Source organism: Pleurodeles waltl, chromosome 6 (genome assembly GCF_031143425.1).
Source record: "Pleurodeles waltl isolate 20211129_DDA chromosome 6, aPleWal1.hap1.20221129, whole genome shotgun sequence".
Taxonomy (NCBI): domain Eukaryota; kingdom Metazoa; phylum Chordata; class Amphibia; order Caudata; family Salamandridae; genus Pleurodeles; species Pleurodeles waltl.
This window is the reverse complement of record NC_090445.1, coordinates 1,251,005,691-1,251,024,556: the sequence shown is the minus strand read 5'-3', so window position 1 is coordinate 1,251,024,556 and position 18,866 is coordinate 1,251,005,691. Positions and strand designations below refer to the sequence as shown.

Sequence of the window (18,866 nt, the reverse complement as noted above, 5' to 3'; positions counted from 1 at the left end):
GACTGAACCTGTGCGCTGACCTAAACCTTGGAGGGTAATTATGACAATGCATTTGTGATTTGTCTGTTTGCTTTTCCTTTCTAGGTACCATCTGCTTACTTTTGACAGAGACCATAGTTAGATGTTTTCCAAATTGTTTTTCTAAATTGTTTTGCATGAAGCCTAACATGCTAATGATAAACAGTGGTTAGGACAGGTGTTCACTAAACTGACACAAATAGACAAACAACCAAAACTAGTTATCTTGTCCTAAGGTGTCTCTCAACTGGGTCAAAAGATTCATTGGCCTAAAACGAGTCCTGATGTGTAATAAAATATCATAAAGGGACGTGTTAGCAGTTCTGGTAGCAGAACAACGGTTTGGCCCTTTGGGGCCCTAGGATGGAGAATTATTGTTTAGATTGTTTTTCTGAGATAATGCAAATTGCAGGTATGATGCGTTTCTAAATTCACCATGACTTTCCTGGGATCTCGGAGCCGGCCTAAGTGAGTTGGGGATGTTCTCAGCGTTTTAGCATGTGTGGTGTAGGATTTGCGCTTGCTCAGCTTATGCATTTTGCAGGTGATTTGTGAAGTTTGTGTGTATTTAGGTCAAGTAATGTTGTTTTAGTAGGAGTGGGCGTACTCCACAGTATGAGAGTAGGGAAGTCGGCGAACTTCATATGAGTGTGGCGCTTTGTGCTCAAAATTATCCACGTGGTTGGTTGTTAATGTACGGACCCGTCGTGGTCTAAGACTCTGGAGTATATTGATAAGTTTAGGAGACACTTGGGTTTATGTTGAAATTTGTGCGGTTTAATTAGGTCAATCGGACGTGGTTGACAAGTCGAGTTTGAGTCAAATTGTATAATTGAAACCTTCGATGGAGATTTGGCAAGTTCTAAAGTGCACCAGAACGAACCATTGACAAGTCGAGAGTAGGATTGGCAGGTCAAATTCTGCTTGCGGATGCGGGAACTGAGAAGGAGAGAGTAGTGGCCGAGGCTTCAAGTGAAATCTCTGTAAAGTTCTGAAGTGAATGTGTACCCTTCCTGTAGTAAACCGGCAAATTTGAGTTATTGTTGTTGTTAAAGATGCTCGCAGTAATTTTGCATTAGTTTGGTGTGAATCTAGTGAGGGGCGGACGAGCCGCAAGACTTTGTCAGCTGCAGTGTGTGAGTGTGACGTCAGTGGTGCCGTGCTGAGATAGGTCAGTTGCCGAGAAGGGTCGCGCACGGATTGGCTGCCGTCCGTGAGAGGCAATAAGTTGAGAAAGGTGGGTGAAGAGTGTCCTGGGAATTAAAGTCACTTTCTGATTAAATACAACCAACAAAAGACGCAAAGATGAACTTTATCAAAGCTTTTAAGAGCGCTCTGAAAGGAGACGCATACATTATGGCGAGTGAAGGGGAGCCTACACCGCCTGAGGGTACTCCAGCTTATATAGTCATGGAGGAAAAAGGTGTTGCGTCTTGCTTATGGATGAAACAGTGGCACAAACCGACAGAAAAGGAGGGATGTTTGGCGTTTCCGGAGCACGGAACGTTCAATACGAAAGTTCTAGAGAATTTGAGGTGGATGTTAAGTTTACAGCAGCCACCTCCGAGGCCAGCTCAGTATGAAGATTTAGCAATTTGGGATTTAATGGCTATTAAACAGAGACAACAGAAATTCGAAAGGAGAATAAGAAGGGCAGAAAACACTTTAGCTGAGGCTAGATGGGACAATGAGAGCAAAATGTGGAGACGGGGAATAGTTGACGGACTCAAATTGTTCCCAGCAATAGCACAGGGAGACGAGACGCAGGGGAAGAAAACCACCTTTAAGACAGACAAGGACTCTAATAAGCCTAAAGAGACCAATAGGTCTTGGATAGACGAAGATTATTCAGACGAGGAAGAGTTCATAAATCGGATTTTGCATGATCGCCCGCCACCTTATGTGGTAAGCGACAATGTCCCGAGCACTAGTGCAGGTCCTGAGAACCAGACGCATGAGAAGGGAGTTACTGATACAGTACAGACTAGTGATACAGTTTTGACACAGAATGGTGTCAGTGTACCCACTGCGCCAGACATGCAGATACAGTTGCAACCTCCACCGCAGATACAGAGAATGTATCCAGACGTCCCAGTACTAGAGACTACTACAAATCTGGTAGTGCCGCCAGACCCGATATATACAAAATCGAGGTTAGTGCAGATTGAGCCAACTCCACAATTGCTGCCCCAGCGGCAGCAAAAGCTGATACCAGGGTATAATCCAGCAGCAGGACCTCCATTAGTACCTGTCCCGGCTTCAGAGAATCAAACTTTTGGAGTTGCTGCTCCACGGAGTTTTGGACCCGATCAGACACCTGCGGCCATATTGTTACCAATTACTGTTGGTCCACGAGTGCCATTGTATGCACAAGGTAAACCTGGTATGTGTGATCAGGGCGTAAGGACCCAAGATACAATAAGAGGAAGGTCCATAGGAACTCCCCAGTTAATGGCCCCAGGAGAACAAGCAGTACAAAAATCAAGGTGTTTCTTACACCTTAGCCCGGTTGAAGCCTCGTTGGAGGCAATGAGACAGGCAGGGCTAGGTATGCCAACCCCGCAGTCAATAAGTACAAATGCTTCACATTCGCCAATGATGCATGCAGGGAATATTTCACTGCAAGGTTTTACGGTGCAACAAGTGAATGAGTGGTTAGAAAAAACATACGCTCCAAAAACCACAGCAACTGTAGAGAAGTTAGAAAGGTCTGAGAAAGATGAGTACCTGAATTTTGTGAGACTGGGAGTAGGGGCTGCTGAATTAGTGGAGGGAACAATGGGGGTAAACAGATTAGAATCATACACAGAAGCAGAATTGAGGTATCTGTGCCCTAAAATCACTAAAGAAGTAGGAAAGGTACATCAGAGATTAGCGAACCTGGCAGACAAATACAATATCGATATTGAGAATACTAAACATTTGAAAAGAAGCTACAGATTAGACTTTGACTCTAAGGACTTTGAGCACATGAGGTCTGCCGGAATCAAAGCGCATCTAAAAGAAATACTGCAAAGTGCTCAGATCTGGGGAGCCTTAGAAAAGTGGGAAGGCAGATGGGCAAAGAAAAGAGATAAGGAAAAAAGCGACAGTCCGGGATCAAGTCAAGCTAAAGCTTCACCAGATACGGGATCAGTAAAGATGTTGCCGATGAGAGAAACAGCCGGTGGGGTTCTGATTCATGTACCGTGGACTAGAGGAGACATTCTGTCATTCACAAATGATTATCCCAGGTTGAGGGAAAAGCCGATATCAGCAGACGGATAGGTTTGTGAAACTTGCAAAGTGTCTCTGGGAAGACTTGAATACCTTGTTTGAAATCATTGTTCCGCCCGACTTATGGCTTGAGTGCAAGAGAGGTGTAGACTGGCCAACATAGGAGCCGGCAAGGGATAAGGCGACTGGAGCTCCCTCTGAGGAGGTGATGAGGTACTATCATAAAGTGATTGATTTTTTGAAGCAGAAAGTGTCGCCGAAAGTGACAGATTGGCAGAATATCGACCGGACCTCACAGTAGGTTAAAGAATCGATACATGCTTACTATGAGAGGTTGTTAAAAGCGTTCAAACATTACAGTGGCACTGAGACTATTGAGCCGAAAGACATTAACCATCTTGTGTTTAGATTTGTTGAAGGGCTGAGACCAGAGGTTAGCAAGATGATTAAGAATCATTTGATCTGTTGGAAAGCGAAGCCGATTGATGAGGTGTTGCAGTATGCGAAATACTGTAGTGATGAGATTGAGCTGAAGCAGAGAAAACTGAAGGAGAAAGTGACGGTGATGCAGATAAGGGCAGCGTAGGCAGGTATGCAGGGAAATGGAATCCAGCAGATGATACAGCAGCAACCGCAAGGGAATGGTGTGATTCAGGCGCAACCGAGAGGCCGATGTCGAGGTTTTGTGAATCGCGGTCCAGACTTGAATACTGTGGTGGTTCAAAATGATGCGCAAGGGATGAAAAAGATGTCACCATGTCACGCGTGCGGGGGCGTGGGGCATTGGAAGCGGGAGTGCCCAAATGTGGTGCATGATGGTGTAGTTCAACAAAGCACTGATGTCGGTACATTTCAAAACGTGAGAGATCCAAAATTGAGAGGTCAAAATCAGAACTTCCAAAATAACATGGTCCAGATGCAGGGGTTACAGCCCATGCAGCAAATTCAAATGCCGCGTGTTCAACCAGCACAAATGCAGCAGGTACAACAACAGGTTCCCATGGTACCTAGACAGCAAATGCAATTACCATTAGCTCCAATGGGACAGCTACAGGTGATGCTTCCTCAGCAGGTCACAGGTCAAGTGATGAGCCAAAATAATACAGTACAGCAATTCCCATTGCGTGGCGAAGATGGAATGAATGAGGAATGGTCGGATGACTGTTCAGACAGTGAAGAGTGCAGGCTTGCAGCTTCCTTAGAAGTAGACCAGAGGGGACCCTATGTAGAAGGGAAAGTGATGGGTCACAAGGTTTCTTTCTTGGTTGACACCGGAGCTACACGCTCTACAGTCAGAAGTGCAGAGTTTCAAAAATTAACACTTTCAGGGCGTACCATAAGAGTGGTAGGAGTAGCAAACCAGTTCTTGACAAATCCGATCACAGAGCCTGTGCAAATTGAGATTGGAAACTTCCAGGGACTGCATAAGTTTGTAGTCTGCGATTCAAGTCCCGTGTCCCTACTGGGAAGAGACTTAGGGGGTCATTCTGACCCTGGCGGTAAATACCGCCAGGGCCGGGGTCGGCGGTAGCACCGCCAACGGGCTGGCGGTGCACCGCCGGGCATTCTGACCGCGGCGGTACAGCCGCGGCCAGAAGCGGAAAGCCGGCGGTGTACCGCCGACTTTCCGCTGCCCATGGGAATCCGCCATCTGGCACCCCATACCGCCATCCAGTTCCTGGCGGTTCACCCGCCAGGAACAGGATGGCGGTATGGGGTGTCGTGGGGCCCCTGGGGCCCCAATGGCATGGGCACTGCAGGGGCCCCCGTAAGAGGGCCCCATAAAGAATTTCAGTGTCTGCTTTGCAGACACTGAAATTCGTGACGGGTGCAACTGCACCCGTCGCACCTTCCCACTCCGCCGGCTCCATTCTGAGCCGGCTACCTCGTGGGAAGGGTGTTTCCCGCTGGGCTGGCGGGCAGCCTTTTGGCGGTCGCCCGCCAGCCCAGTGGGAAACCCAGAATGACCGCCGCGGTCTTTTGACCGCGGTACGGTCTTCTGGCGGATCCCGCTTGGCGGGCGGCTCCCGCCGCCCGCCAAGCTTAGAATCAGGGCCTTACTGTGCAAAACGAAATGTTTGATTACTTGTTCCAACGATGGAATTGAAGTGCAGACAAACAGTGATGATGAAGGGGATGATGGTCAGTTCTCAGAGTTAGAAACAGAGACCGCGAATTAAGATTACCCTTTGATAACCTTATTCCCGATGCTTACAGTGACTGACTTACCAGCTGAGTTACAGGGAATGGTGACAGAGAAAGTGTGGGACCTGACAGGAAAAGAAGTGGGACTGATAAAAGGAGTAGAACCGGTTAAAGTACAAGTGAAGCCAAATGCAGTGTTTCCCCAGGTGCCGCATTACCATATGGCACAAGATGTTGTTATACAGGTGTCGCAAATAATCGCGGACTTTGTAAAACAAGGAGTCCTGAAAGAAGTATCAAGCAGCCCATGTAATTCACCGATAATGGGTCTGAAAAAGCCTTGTGGGAAGGTTCGAATTGTGCAGGATTTGAGAAAAATTAACGAGATTGTGGTAAAATGTTGCCCCATAGTGCCGAACCCAGCAGTGATTATGTTTCAGGTTCCGTGTGATGCTGAATGGTTCACCGTTGTAGACATGTCACAAGCTTTCTTTTCGGTGCCTCTTCATGAGGACAGCCAGTTTTTATTCAGTTTCAAATTCCTGGACAAGGTGTACAGCCGGTGCAGAATTCCTCAAGGGTTTTCTGAGTCACCGTCCGTCTTCAATCAGATATTGAAGAAGGATTTGGAGTCGTTGGAACTGCATTTCAGTTCGACTCTGGTGCAGTACATTGATGACTTATTAATTGCGTCCTAAACAAAAGATGACTGCAGGTATGACACAATTGCCTTACTGAACCATTTGGGAAAGAACTGACATAAAGTGTCCCCAAAGAAGTTGCAGTATTGTCAAAAAGAGGTGAAGTACTTAGGACACTTGATTGAGAGAGGGTCCAGGAGAATATCAAAGGAAAGGGTGACAGCTATTTTGCAGATGAACCCCCCCAACAACAAAGAGAGATGTCAGGATGTTTTTGGGAATGGTGGGCTACTGTCGCCAGTGGATACCCATTTTCTCAATCATCTCTAAACCACTGATAAAGCTGAAAGGCAAAGAAACTAAGGATGACCAGTACACCATAACTCTGTCCAAAGAAGAACTTGAGTCATTCATGGAATTGAGAGAGTGCATGTGCAGGGCACCAGCTTTGGGTATGTCTGATTACACAAAGCCTTTTCTACTGTTTTGTCATGAACGTGATGCTTGTTCTTTGTCTGTCTTGACACAGGTCCATGGAGGCGCAAACCGCCCTGTAGTGTATTTTTCATCTACCTTGGACCCAGTCGCAGCAGCCTTACCAGGTTGTTTGCGCGCAGTTGCAGCAGTTGGTCAAAGCCTCACGCAGTGTGAAGGCATAGTGATGGGACATCCCTTAACAGTAATGGTTCCACATTCAGTTGAAATATTGTTGACTCGAACTAAAACACAGCACATGACAAACGCCCGACTTACCCGATATGAGACAATTATTTTGGGGTCACCAAATGTCTCCTTGAAGCGGTGTACTGTATTGAACCCGGCAACTCTACTTCCTGTTGAAAGTACTGAGATTAATAATGAAGAGGAAGTGGAGCATGATTGTGTTGAGGTAACAGAACTATGTACCAAGCCCCGACCTGACATTCAAGATACGCAGTTAAAAGAAAATGACTGCATTATGTTTGTTGATGGATCCTGTTTGAGAGGCTCAGTCGGAATGCTGAGAGCTGGTTATGCTGTGTGTACCATAGCTGGTATTATTGAAGCTTCCTGGCTCGAGAGAGTGTATTCCGCACAACTGGCAGAATTAATTGCCCTTAATAAGGCATGCCACGCAGCTGAAAATCTGAGAGTCACTATCTATACTGAGAGCAGATATGGATTTGGAATTGTACATGATTTTGGCCAATTGTGGTCACAGAGAGGTTACATGACCTCTTCTGGTTCTCCAGTGAAAAATGACGAACACATTAAGAACTTCTTGCATGCGATTCAGTTACCTCTTGAAACTGCCGTGGTGAAATGCAATGCTCATGTTAAGTCACAAGACTTTGGGGGTGATTCCAAGCTTGGCGGGCGGCGGGAGCCGCCCGCCAAGCGGGAACCGCCAGAAGACCGTACCGCGGTCAAAAGACCGCGGCGGTCATTCTGGGTTTCCCACTGGGCTGGCGGGCGACCGCCAAAAGGCCGCCCGCCAGCCCAGCGGGAAACACCCTTCCACGAGGAAGCCGGCTCCGAATGGAGCCGGCGGACTGGAAGGGGTGCGACGGGTGCAGCAGCACCCGTTGCGAATTTCAGTGTCTGCTAAGCAGACACTGAAATTCTAAGTGGGGCCCTCTTACGGGGCCCCTGCAGTGCCGATGCCATTGGTATGGGCACTGCAGGGGCCCCCAGGGGCCCCACGACACCCGTTCCCGCCAGCCTGGTTCTGGCGGTCAAAACCGCCAGAACCAGGCTGGCAGGAAGGGGGTCAGAATCCCCATGGCGACGCTGCCTGCAGCGCCGCCATGGAGGATTCTGCAGCCCAGGGGAAAACCGGCGGGAAACCGCTGGTTTCCCTTTTCTGACCGCGGCTTTACCGCCGCGGTCAGAATGGGCCTGGATGCACCGCCAGCCTGTTGGCGGTGCATCCGCGGTCCCCTACCCTGGCGGTCTCGGACCGCCAGGGTAGGAATGACCCCCTTTGTGTCAATGGGAAACGGCTATGCACATCAAGTCGCAAGGTTTTGCGCGTTGAACTGTATATCGTTCAAGGATCAGTGGGAATTGTTACCGCAAACTGAAAATGAAACATGCTTGAACTTTGCATTAAGGGTGGTTGATACACTAGACGAGCTAAAATCACTACAGGGTCGTGCTAGCAGAGAGGAGAAATGCTCCTGGCAGAGAATGCAATGTGTACAGAGAGCTGACGACTTATGGGTCTCAGAGGAGGGGAAACTGGTTTTGCCAAACAGTCTTTTGTCACAATTTGCAAGGCTTTATCATGGACAGGCACATCTTGGGAGAGATGCAATGATCAGGTCATTCAAAATTGACTGGTTTAACCTGAAATTCAGACAAGCTGCAGAAGTTACTTGTCACAGGTGCATCATCTGTCAACAGATGAATGCAGGAAAAGGGACTATGGTAACTTTGAGCCTCATAGGGAGAGCTGGTGGTCCATTTAGCAAGATGCAAATGGATTTCATTGAGATGCCTGTTTGTGGAGGATTGAAGTACGTGTTGGTGATTGTGTGTGTTTTCAGCCACTGGATTGAAGCTTATCCCACACGTAGAAATGACAGTCTCACAGTTGCAAAGCTGTTGCTTAGAGAACTAATACCCAGGTTCAGTTTTCCGATCTCTTCAGAATCAGATAGGGGCAGAAACTTCGACAATGAGGTGATTAAGCTCTTGTGTGCTGCATTAGACATTGAACAGAAGCTGCATTGTAGCTACCGCCCTGAAGCATCAGGACTAGTAGAACAAATGAATGGTACCTTGAAGTCGAGAATGGCAAAGATGGGCGCAGATACCAATATGAAATGGCCAGATGCATTGCCCTTAGTGCTGATGTTGATGAGGAACACCCCAGATAAGAAGACAGGACTATCACCCCATGAGATCCTTATGGACAGAGCTATGAGGTTACCCGCAGTACCTGCAAATGCTCTTGTGAATATCACGAATGATATGGTGTTGGACTACTGCAAAGGTTTGGCTGATGTGGTTCGCTCTTTTTCCCACCAGGTGGAGGCCAACACATTGCCACCGATCAGTGATCCAGGTCACACCCTGCAGACCGGTGACTGGGTGGTTGTCAAGAAGCATGTGAGAAAGTTGTGTTTGGAGCCACGCTGGAAGGGGCCATATCAATTAATACTAACAAAAACCACTGCTGTGAAATGTGCAGGCGTTCCAAACTGGATACATGCCAGTCACACAAACTGAGACTGTAGGAGAGCCCACTGAGAACAGCCAAGTCCCTCAAACAGTAAACGGGTTAGAGAGAGGTGACAGAGTGCCTATCTCAGTAGAGGCAGCAGGAGAACTAAATCAAGGAGAGGTTCTCCCAGAAGTAGACGGATACAGGTTAGAGCTTGAACCTGTTACAGACCCAGAAGAAGAAGAAGGGGAAATAGTAGAGAGAGATCAAAACACACCGGCATCCCCTGAGCCAGTTGCAGGTCAGTCAAGAGAAAACACCATAGCACAAGAGGAGGGTGCTGTTCAGCGTCCTGAAAGGACAAGCAGGAAAAAGACGCATAAGGATGATAACTGTCCAGAGAAGCAGGCTGCGAAAGAAAAGGTCGGACCAGGTGAAACAATAACAGAAGAAACTGATACATCCAGAGTAGAGGTTCTAAGTGAAGGAGAATTGCAAGGCGAACGCAGATTTAAAAGAAAAAGAACTGCAAATAGAATGTATGCAGCTCCTGAATTGGCATATGCAACGACATCTGAATGGCAACAAGAATTCTTAGCATTCTGTTTTGATCGAGAAGTACCAGGTCAATATTACGGTACCTGAATTCAAACGGAGAAAGAGACTGTGTTAAAGTTGAAATTGAAATTGAAAGCTGGAAAGCTGAGAAAGAGACTTATAAATTGCCGGATGTGACACTGATAACCTGAATTGACTTTGAAACCCGATTATGACAAGCTGCTAACCTGATTAACAAAGGGGTCCTGGAGTGAGTGAAAAGCTGTAAATACACGCAGAGAGAAAGATAAACTTTACCTAAAAAAAAAAGAGCTTTTTAAATTGTCCTCAAGTTGATTGTTTGTTTTGAGTTATTCTGCTATCTGATTCTTTACAGACCATGGCTTATAATAGAGGTAGTAGCAAGAAGGGTAAAGTGTGTGGTTGGTTAAGCCTTATATTAGGTATTGTGTGTGCAATAATAATTGTAGGTGTGATTGTTGGAATGCCGTGGTTGGATAAGAAAGCGACTAACAATGCTTCAAAACCTGAGACTACAACACTAACACCGTGGGAAAGGTTTGAACAGTATACAAAACACTTGCATGAGGGAACTAACTCAAAAGGGGAACTCTCCACCAAAGTCTTCTATCGCTTGCTGAATGAGTATGTTGAAAACCATGGATGCGTAAAACTGTTATGTGGGCACTAAGATTCCTTCATCAGTACAAGAAGGGGTCACCTATCATAGTCTTCCATTAACTTACGGGATAAGTTGTAGTTTGTTACTAACAAGATTCTATAATCAGGAGCATGTGCAATACTTTTATTCAAATTTGGATGTGGTGTTTTCTTTTGTGCCAGTGATTGAGTTTCTGAACAAACTAGCTAAGGAGCATAGTATAAAAATAGTTAGAGGTTTCTTTGAACCAACACTTACATTTGGGACAGCTTATGCACACCGCAACAATCTGACTTGCTTATTGACACCTGTAGAGAAAAGCTTCTTAGATCACACTGATGATAGACGCAAAGCATTAAAAGAAAGATTAGAAAAAGGGCTAGAGAAACGCACATATGCAAATGATTATGCTTACACTGCAATAAAGACACAAGGCAAATTAGCTATAGATGCATTGCATGTAGGAAGGCTTTGTATATATAGGCCGAAATCTGAACATGACACTTTATTTGTGGGAATGCAGGCATGTGTTTTTATTTCAGAGTAAATGGACATTCATGTTAAATGGACAGGATCCAGCGATCCCTGGGATCTATTATATTTGTGGACTTAATGCATATTACCGTCTCCCTAAGGGATGGTATGGGACATGTTATTTTGGAATAGTTTTCCCAAAGATTTACCAGATTGATGACTTAAAGCAAATACCTAAAGCGTCTGAATTACAACATGCTAGACAAGAACGAGAGACAGCGGTTGCTGTCATTGGTGACATATTTGGAGCCATAATTCCTTCAGTAGGAGTTATCTTAAACTCCATAAAGATTCGAAAGTTGTCTACTATTGTGGATAACATGCTGACAAACTTTACAGGGGCTATACTCCTGATGGATACTGAACTTGCTGTGGAAAGAGCTATGACTCTTCAAAATCAGCTTGCTTTAGACATTCTTTTAGCAAAGAGCGGCGGAGTCTGCAAGATGCTCAACGAGCGTCATTGTTGCTTGTATATACCCGATAATAGTAAAAAGATTTAAGGTATGCTTACTAACCTAACTAGAGATAGTGCAGATCTGAAGGATTTGAAGGAACCTGGAGTGTGGGAGAAAGTGGGAAAAGGAATTGCCAGAGCAGGGAGCTGGTTTAGCAACATTTGTAATGGGGTTCTTGCAAAAATATTAGGGGGTCTATTAATTGTTCTGGCCAGTTTATTAGGTTTATGGGGAGGATGCAAAATTAATGACAAAATTAAAAGAAATTGGACAAAGAGGAATAAGAAGAATGAAGAAAGTGAAAGGGAGAAAATGTTTAATGAAATTTGGGAAAGTTCACACAAGGGACAAGATGTTGAAATATGCATTATGCACAAGGTGAAAAATTAAGTGAAAAGTTCAAAGGGGAAGGTTTGTGTGATGACGAACGTCATCAGAGAAGGGACTGAGAGAGCGTATCTTATATAGTCTATATTAACATGAGATGCTTATGAATTAATGTGTGATAATGCCGTTTAAGTAATTGTGTTGATGTATTTGTCTAAAGATGCAACTGAAATGTGACCACGGGGAGTGGCTGCCAAATGTATACGTAGACAAATAATGATGACTAAAATGTTTATAAATGTTATATTGATTAAGTTTTATACTCATTATTAACGATTACGCTATTGAATTTGTGCTGAAATCTTTGTAGGCCTTAAGTTAGCATGAGCCGAAGCTTAGCTGCTTGGCTCTCATATTAAATGTATTTTTCCTATCTTGCATTGTGCTGACTCGCAAAAGGACATGACCTCTTGTTTTCTTCAAACTAGAAGCTGAAGTGTAACCATACTAGATCCGTTCTCACAAATTCTTCATTGCTTGTAGGGTGATATTAAACCAAATACAACAGTGTAGATTAATGTAATGTACAAGGTCATTCAAACCGGTAAAGACAATGAAGCTACTGACCAAAGATGTGCAAAGAATTACAGAAAGATAAAATCATACCTGACGTGCCACCTCTGAAGAAATCGAACATGAAGACCAATAAGAGACTTGTAAAATAATATGGGGTGAAAGATTAATGACCTAATGTATTTTCTAATAGATTAAAGATAGTGGGGTATAACCAATGTCCAATTAAATTTTAGGGGCATGCACAACGAAAAAGGGATAAAAACCCATGACACGGGGAGCCATTTAGAATTAGGTAGGGAATGCTATTGATTTTATCCAGAAACTTTGTCACTCTGTTTGGTGATTTGTTGGTTTACTTAAAACTATCCTCGCCCTTAGATTTGCCCATGTTACACTTTACCTCCTTATGAGGGAAGTGCCCTATTTTGCCCCGGATCTTAATTCTGAGTGATGGCGATTTAACTGATGTCCTGAAGACGAAGACTGAACCTGTGCGCTGATCTAAACCTTGGAGGGTAATTATGACAATGCATTTGTGATTTGTCTGTTTGCTTTTCCTTTCTAGGTAACAACTGCTTACTTTTGACAGAGACCATAGTTAGATGTTTTCCAAATTGGTGTTCTAAATTGTTTTGCATGAAGCCCAACATGCTAATGCTAATCAGTGGTTAGGACAGGTGTTCTCTAAACTGATGCAAATAGACAAACGACCAAAACTATGCTTTGTTGAACTGATGCATTATTGACACTCTGTTAAATTGATCTATGTTTACACTGTGTTATGTTTTTATGTTTGTGATTCTCGCCTTAATGAATTCTTATCAAAATTGCCATATCGTGACTATGCTATTATGTTTCTTGGTTTTGAGATTAACACAACTGCTTTTAGAATTGTAACCAATAGGGAATAAAACTCATAAAATTCTACTAAACTGGTGTGGTTATTCATGACTGCAAGGTCATGGTAGTAGTTTTAATTAATTAATGACTTTGACTAAAGTGAAGTGTATTGTGGTAATAAATATTGATGACATTATTGATGTATTGATTGACATATTGATTAGTTATCTCGTCCTAAGGTGTCTCTCAACTGGGTCAAAAGATTCATTGGCCTAAAATGAGTCCTGATGTGTAATAAATTATCATAAAGGGACGCGTTAGCACAGGCACGCTTGCTCTATCGCGCAAGGGTGCCTGCGTTGGCGCTAGGCTGGTAATTCTGAAGCAGCGCTGGCAGAGGACAGGAATGCACTGTATCTTGATAGATACGTTGAATTTCTGCCCGCCCTGTTTCGCACAGTGCAGCGCAGGAAGGTTGTATTGCTGTGTTGCGTGAAAGTTTGCTAAATCTGACCCCAGAGTTTCAGGGCCCTTTATTCAGAGATGTGGCAACTAGGCTGTGTTTAAATTAAAGAAAACCTATTGATAAGGATAAAATGCTGTTAATCAGTTCACAATGTCTTACTTTGAGATGATGTTGTTTTCCTTCTCTATGATAACAAGTGCTACAACAAACACCAAGAAAATGGCATATTTGCTTTTCATACGCAGGTTCCGCATCAGATCGTGCAGGTCCATATTAATGTTCTGTTCCTTGTCCATGGAGAGAGAGAGGGAGTGAGACCAATGATTTGGTAGGCTGCTTAGGGAAATCCCCCTCTCTCCCCTCCTCCTGGATCTGTTCACAGCCTATCCCGCACCGAAATACTCTCTGGAGATCACGAAGGCATAGTCCCGGTCTTTCTTCCTCCTCACCTACAAAGTAGGATAGGGAAATGAAAATTAGGGCTGGTGAAATTAAAGAATGGCTGCATTGCATAAATAGTTTCGTGGAAAAATATGTTGTGGCTGGAGATTGAAGTTCAAGGAAATACTAATACCAACAAACCATCAGACGATTACCATTCAGAACATTTTTAACAATCTAAAAGGCATAACATAAAAAGCACACTTACAATACGGGTTATTAGTGTTAAAATTCACTGCACATTTAAGAATAATTGTTACTTGCTGGGGATATCTTAGGCATTCAATACTCATATTGAAAATGTGAGACATTTATATAGATGACCTTTATGCTTGGAGTGTAGAATGAGTTTCAGGAAACTACACGCCCGCATTATAGGTAAGCGAGCAAGTGCACAATACTCACACTATAATATAAAGGCACATGGTAAGAGCTCTGGATACTTGCAAAATACAACTGACTCATGTATGAATATAGCCAAATAGCAAAAGGGAAGCTGTGCAACAACATTTGTTAGAGATTCCGACAGTGCTTTGAGTTCTGTGAAATGTTGTTGGAGAGAAGAACACAAACCGCAGGGGGCTGGGGACAGAAGACCAAGAAGTGCCTGGAGCACGATAGAAGAGCACACAAAAAAATCGAGAAGCACACAAAGGTCAGAGCAACAGCACACGAGGATGAAAGCAACAAAGAGCACAAGAGGGCAGTAAAGAAGTACACAAGAAAGAAACACGAAGGATGGGGTAGTGAGTATTTTGGGGAGCACACAGTGGAGAGAAGACAGATGGAAACAACATTCACTCCTATGCAGTGCTTAACAGAAAAAAAAAAGTTCGGTAAAGGTGAGCAGTAGAAGGGTAGGAAAGATAGAAGTCAGTCAATCGGAGAGTCTCTTTTTTTACGTGAGGTCTAATATCCAAAGTTCAACATATCTTGAAAACCATACATTGACAGTAATATTACGGTTATGATAATTTAGGCATTCTGCTGTAGCTGGCGATGATTATATCCGTATTAATAGCAGTGATGCACGTCAACCTCTCTTGACCAGCATTTTATTATTAATCTAAATGTATTTCTGTACCCACTACGACCCTGAAGTAGAACTGTGAGTAAATGATGTCAGAAATGGCTGATTCGTTACCAACATTAACAACAAACAATTCTGACACATACTAAACGTATTCTGACGTTTTGGGAAACTTTCAGAGGAAATAGGTACTTAATAACACTCCCACTATCATAAGTGCTACAGGCGACACAGAACCATTTTTGGAAATTAATTTGAAGTATTACTGGCACACCTCCCCAAATGTTGGTAATGGTGTACAAGGCAGAAAGGGTCAATACCCCGAGAACCTGACATTTTTTTCAGTCCTCAACCACTACCAGGAGAATCCCCTTAAGCGGTGAATAGGCTCTCCATTAAAACCATTTTAATGTTCATGTATCTCTTTATCATTTCCCAGGTTACTGATCCTTGACATCCTTGGGATCCTTCAGCCAAATGGCATTGATTTTCCAGATGCAACAAAGTACAGGTACTATAACTCTGTTATGACTGCCAAAATGTTATAAGCAAATTCTCTTTGCCTGAAATTTGCTGTTATAACCTTTTCAGCAATCCATGGATTAGCTTTTGCTTATATTTCCGTAAGTGTTGCAAAGTTACTAAAAACAGCATTTTGAGGTTTTCGCAATGAGCTTTAATTGTAAAAGGATTGCATTCGTAAAAAAAAAAAAAAAAAAAGATACATTTATTACACAATGTGCACTTCCACCACAACCATAAATAGGCACTTCTGTTTACTGCTCTGGTTTTCTCCATGCAAAACATAAGGACATTGACAACAGACGTCTGTATGTGTACATAGATGCTGATACAAGTACAGGTAAATAGGGACACTGATTATAACATTTACACTGGGGAAAGAAGAATGGATGCGGACACGAACATAGCTAAGGAAACACAAAGAGACAAGGTAAGACAATGACAAAATAACAATGGGAAGTGCATGATCAAAGGGGTATGGTCATTGGGAGAGTTCACAATGAAAGGACACTAGGATGAGGACAGGGTCTACCAACACAATAGTACTGTTACACAAAAACACTAGGATACGGACAAAGGGAAAATGACACTCTAGCAAAGCACCTAGACTAGGACAACATAGACACAGACGTTAACCCCTTGACCGCGGGTGTCGGCCTCTGGCCGATGCCCACACTACCTCCCTGGTGGGGGTTACAACCAGTGGCTAACACCAGGGAGGGGGTTCAAAAATCCTCAGGGGTGTCGCACCTGAGTATTTATTTGTTTTTAAAACACCCCAGGAGACAAGGAAGATCTTCTGTGTCTCTCCCCGCCCCCCTACCCGCCCCTTTGACATCACTGTTTTGTTTTCACCACCTTGCGGCCTATTCCTGCTCCGATGGGAAAAATGGCCCCAAAGGCCTCGTTTGATAGGGGTGACACTCCCCTTTCAAATGAGGCCTTCCTGAACAGGCTGCGATCGAGGGCCAGGAAACCCCACCCAACACCAGGGATTTCATTGGGGGTGGGGGTCGGCCCCTTCGGCAAACGGGCCGGCCCCACCCTTGCAGGGGCATCATTTTTATGAAAAGGTAGGTGCCCCCTGGGGGGGCACAATCATGCACGATCACGCCCCCCCCATGGGTTAAATAAAATAAAAAATAGAAATTGACAGGGGGTTGCCTGTGGGCAGGGGATCCCCTGTGGGGGCCATCTATTTTTTTTAGTAATTGTAGGGTTTCCCTGGGGGCCATTATGTCAGCCAGCAATTTTGTGACTGTCTAAGCAGGCTAGTGTTTTAGAGCAACAGTTTAGCCAGTAGCAGAGATGGCATCTTGTTGGATGACTGCTGCTCAAGCCCCCTCTCAGGTTATAGAGAACAGCTCTGACATAGGATCAGAGACTGAGACAGCAGATACTGAGACAGCATGTGAGGGATAGGACAATGGCGCAGACTCTGGGAGTGATTTTTCAGTCGGAGGAGTCCCATTCAATAACTCTTCTTCCAGTAAGTAAGAGAGAGTGTTCTCTTGGGAGCTCCCCAATTTAGTTCAGCCCCAAATTCCACAGCCCAAATTCTATTGTGGAGACATCAAAATTACCTATCACAAAACAAATTGGTTTTGTGAGGCAGACACCTGTGTTTTTGGTCCTGGGCTTGGCGGCAATATAGGGAAACATACTAAACCCAGACCTTTCTGGAAACTAGACCTCTGGGGGAGTACACAGAGGTGTGACTTGTGTGGATTCCCCAGAGTTTTCTTCCCCAGAATACCCTGCAAAGCTGAAATGCTGAATACAAACTCTATTTTTTCTTGCATTTCTGTCGCACAAACTACAGGAATATGCTGGGATCCAAAAAATTCCTACCACCCAGTGTTTCCCCACCTGTCCTGATAAAAACACTACCCCACTTGAGTACCTGTACCTAGTGCCTGCGTCAAGAATAGATCACCCCAGGGTCAACAGTTACCCTCTTGTAAGGACCAACATTAACAGGTGTGTGATCTTTTCCTGTCGTCGGCACTAGGCCTACCCACACAAGTTAGGTACCATTTTTATCGGGAGCGCTGGGTGGAAGGAACTTTGTGGCTCCTCTCAGATCCCAGAACTTTCTGTCACCGAAATGTGAGGAAAAAGTGGTTTTTGCCAAATATTGAGGTTTGCAAAGGATTCTGGGTAACAGAACCTAGTAAGAGCCCCACAAGTAACCCCATATTGGATTCCCCTAAGTGTCTAGTTTTAAAAAATGTGCAGGTTTGGTAGGTTTTCTTAGGTGCCGGCTAAGCTAGAGGCCAAAATCTACAGCTAGACACTTTGCAAAAAACACATCAGATTTCAATGTAAAAATGTGGTGTCCATGTTGCGTTTCCTGTCGCGAGCATTAGGGATACCCACGCAAATGAGGTACCATTTTTATCGGGAGACTTGGGGGAACACAGAATAACAAAACAAGTGTTATTGCCCATTGTCTTTTTCTACATGTTTTCCTTCCAAATGTAAGACAGTGTGTAAAAACGACGTCTATTTGAGAAATGGCCTGTAATTCACATGCTAGTATGGGCACCCCGAAATTCAGAGAAGTGTAAATAACCACTGCTTCTCAACACCAAATACAAAGGTTTTCTTGATACCTATTTTTCACTCTTTATATGTCAGCAAATTAATTGCTGTATACCAGGTATAGAATGAAAATCCATTGCAAGGTGCAGCTCATTTATTGGCTCTGGGTACCTAGGGATCTTGATGAACCTACAAGCCCTATGTATCCCCGCAACCAGAAGTGCCCAGCAGACTTAACGGTATATTACTGTCAAAAATCTGACATGGCAGGAAAAGGTTACAGAGTAAAACATGGAGAAAAATGGCTGTTTTTTTCAGCTCAATTTCAATATTTTTATTTGAGCTGTTATTTTCTGTAGGAAAACCTTGTAGGATCAACACAAATGACTCCTTGCTGACTTCAGAATATTGTCACCTTTTCAGAAATGTTTAGCTTTCCAGGATCCAGCAATGGTTTCACACCCATTCCTGTCACTAACTGGAAGGAGGCTAAAAGCACAAAAAATAGTAAAAAGGGGGTATGTTCCTGTAAAATGCCAAAATTGTGTTGAAAAACTTGGTTTTCTGATTCAAGTCTACCTGTTCCTAAAAGGTGGGAAGATGGTGATTTTATCACCGCAAACCCTTTGGCAATGCCATTTTCAAGTAAAAAACCACAAGCCTTCTTCGGCAGCCCTTTTTTCCCCATTTTTGTGAAAAAAACAAAATGTTTGCTGTATTTTGGCTAATTTATTGGTCTCC

The 18,866-nt window shown here is 44.1% G+C and overlaps 1 protein-coding gene across 2 annotated transcripts in view; it reads right to left on the bottom strand.

Moving 5' to 3' along the window:
* Positions 1-18,866, bottom strand: part of CHST3 (carbohydrate sulfotransferase 3) — a 348,039-nt gene that overhangs the window by 11,991 nt on the left and 317,182 nt on the right. For both annotated transcript variants that reach the window (XM_069240558.1, XM_069240559.1), the window contains one exon: positions 13,748-14,037. In XM_069240558.1, the coding sequence (XP_069096659.1) occupies positions 13,748-13,884 (137 nt within the window). In that variant the 5' untranslated portion in view covers positions 13,885-14,037. The remainder of the gene's footprint in view (positions 1-13,747; positions 14,038-18,866) is intronic.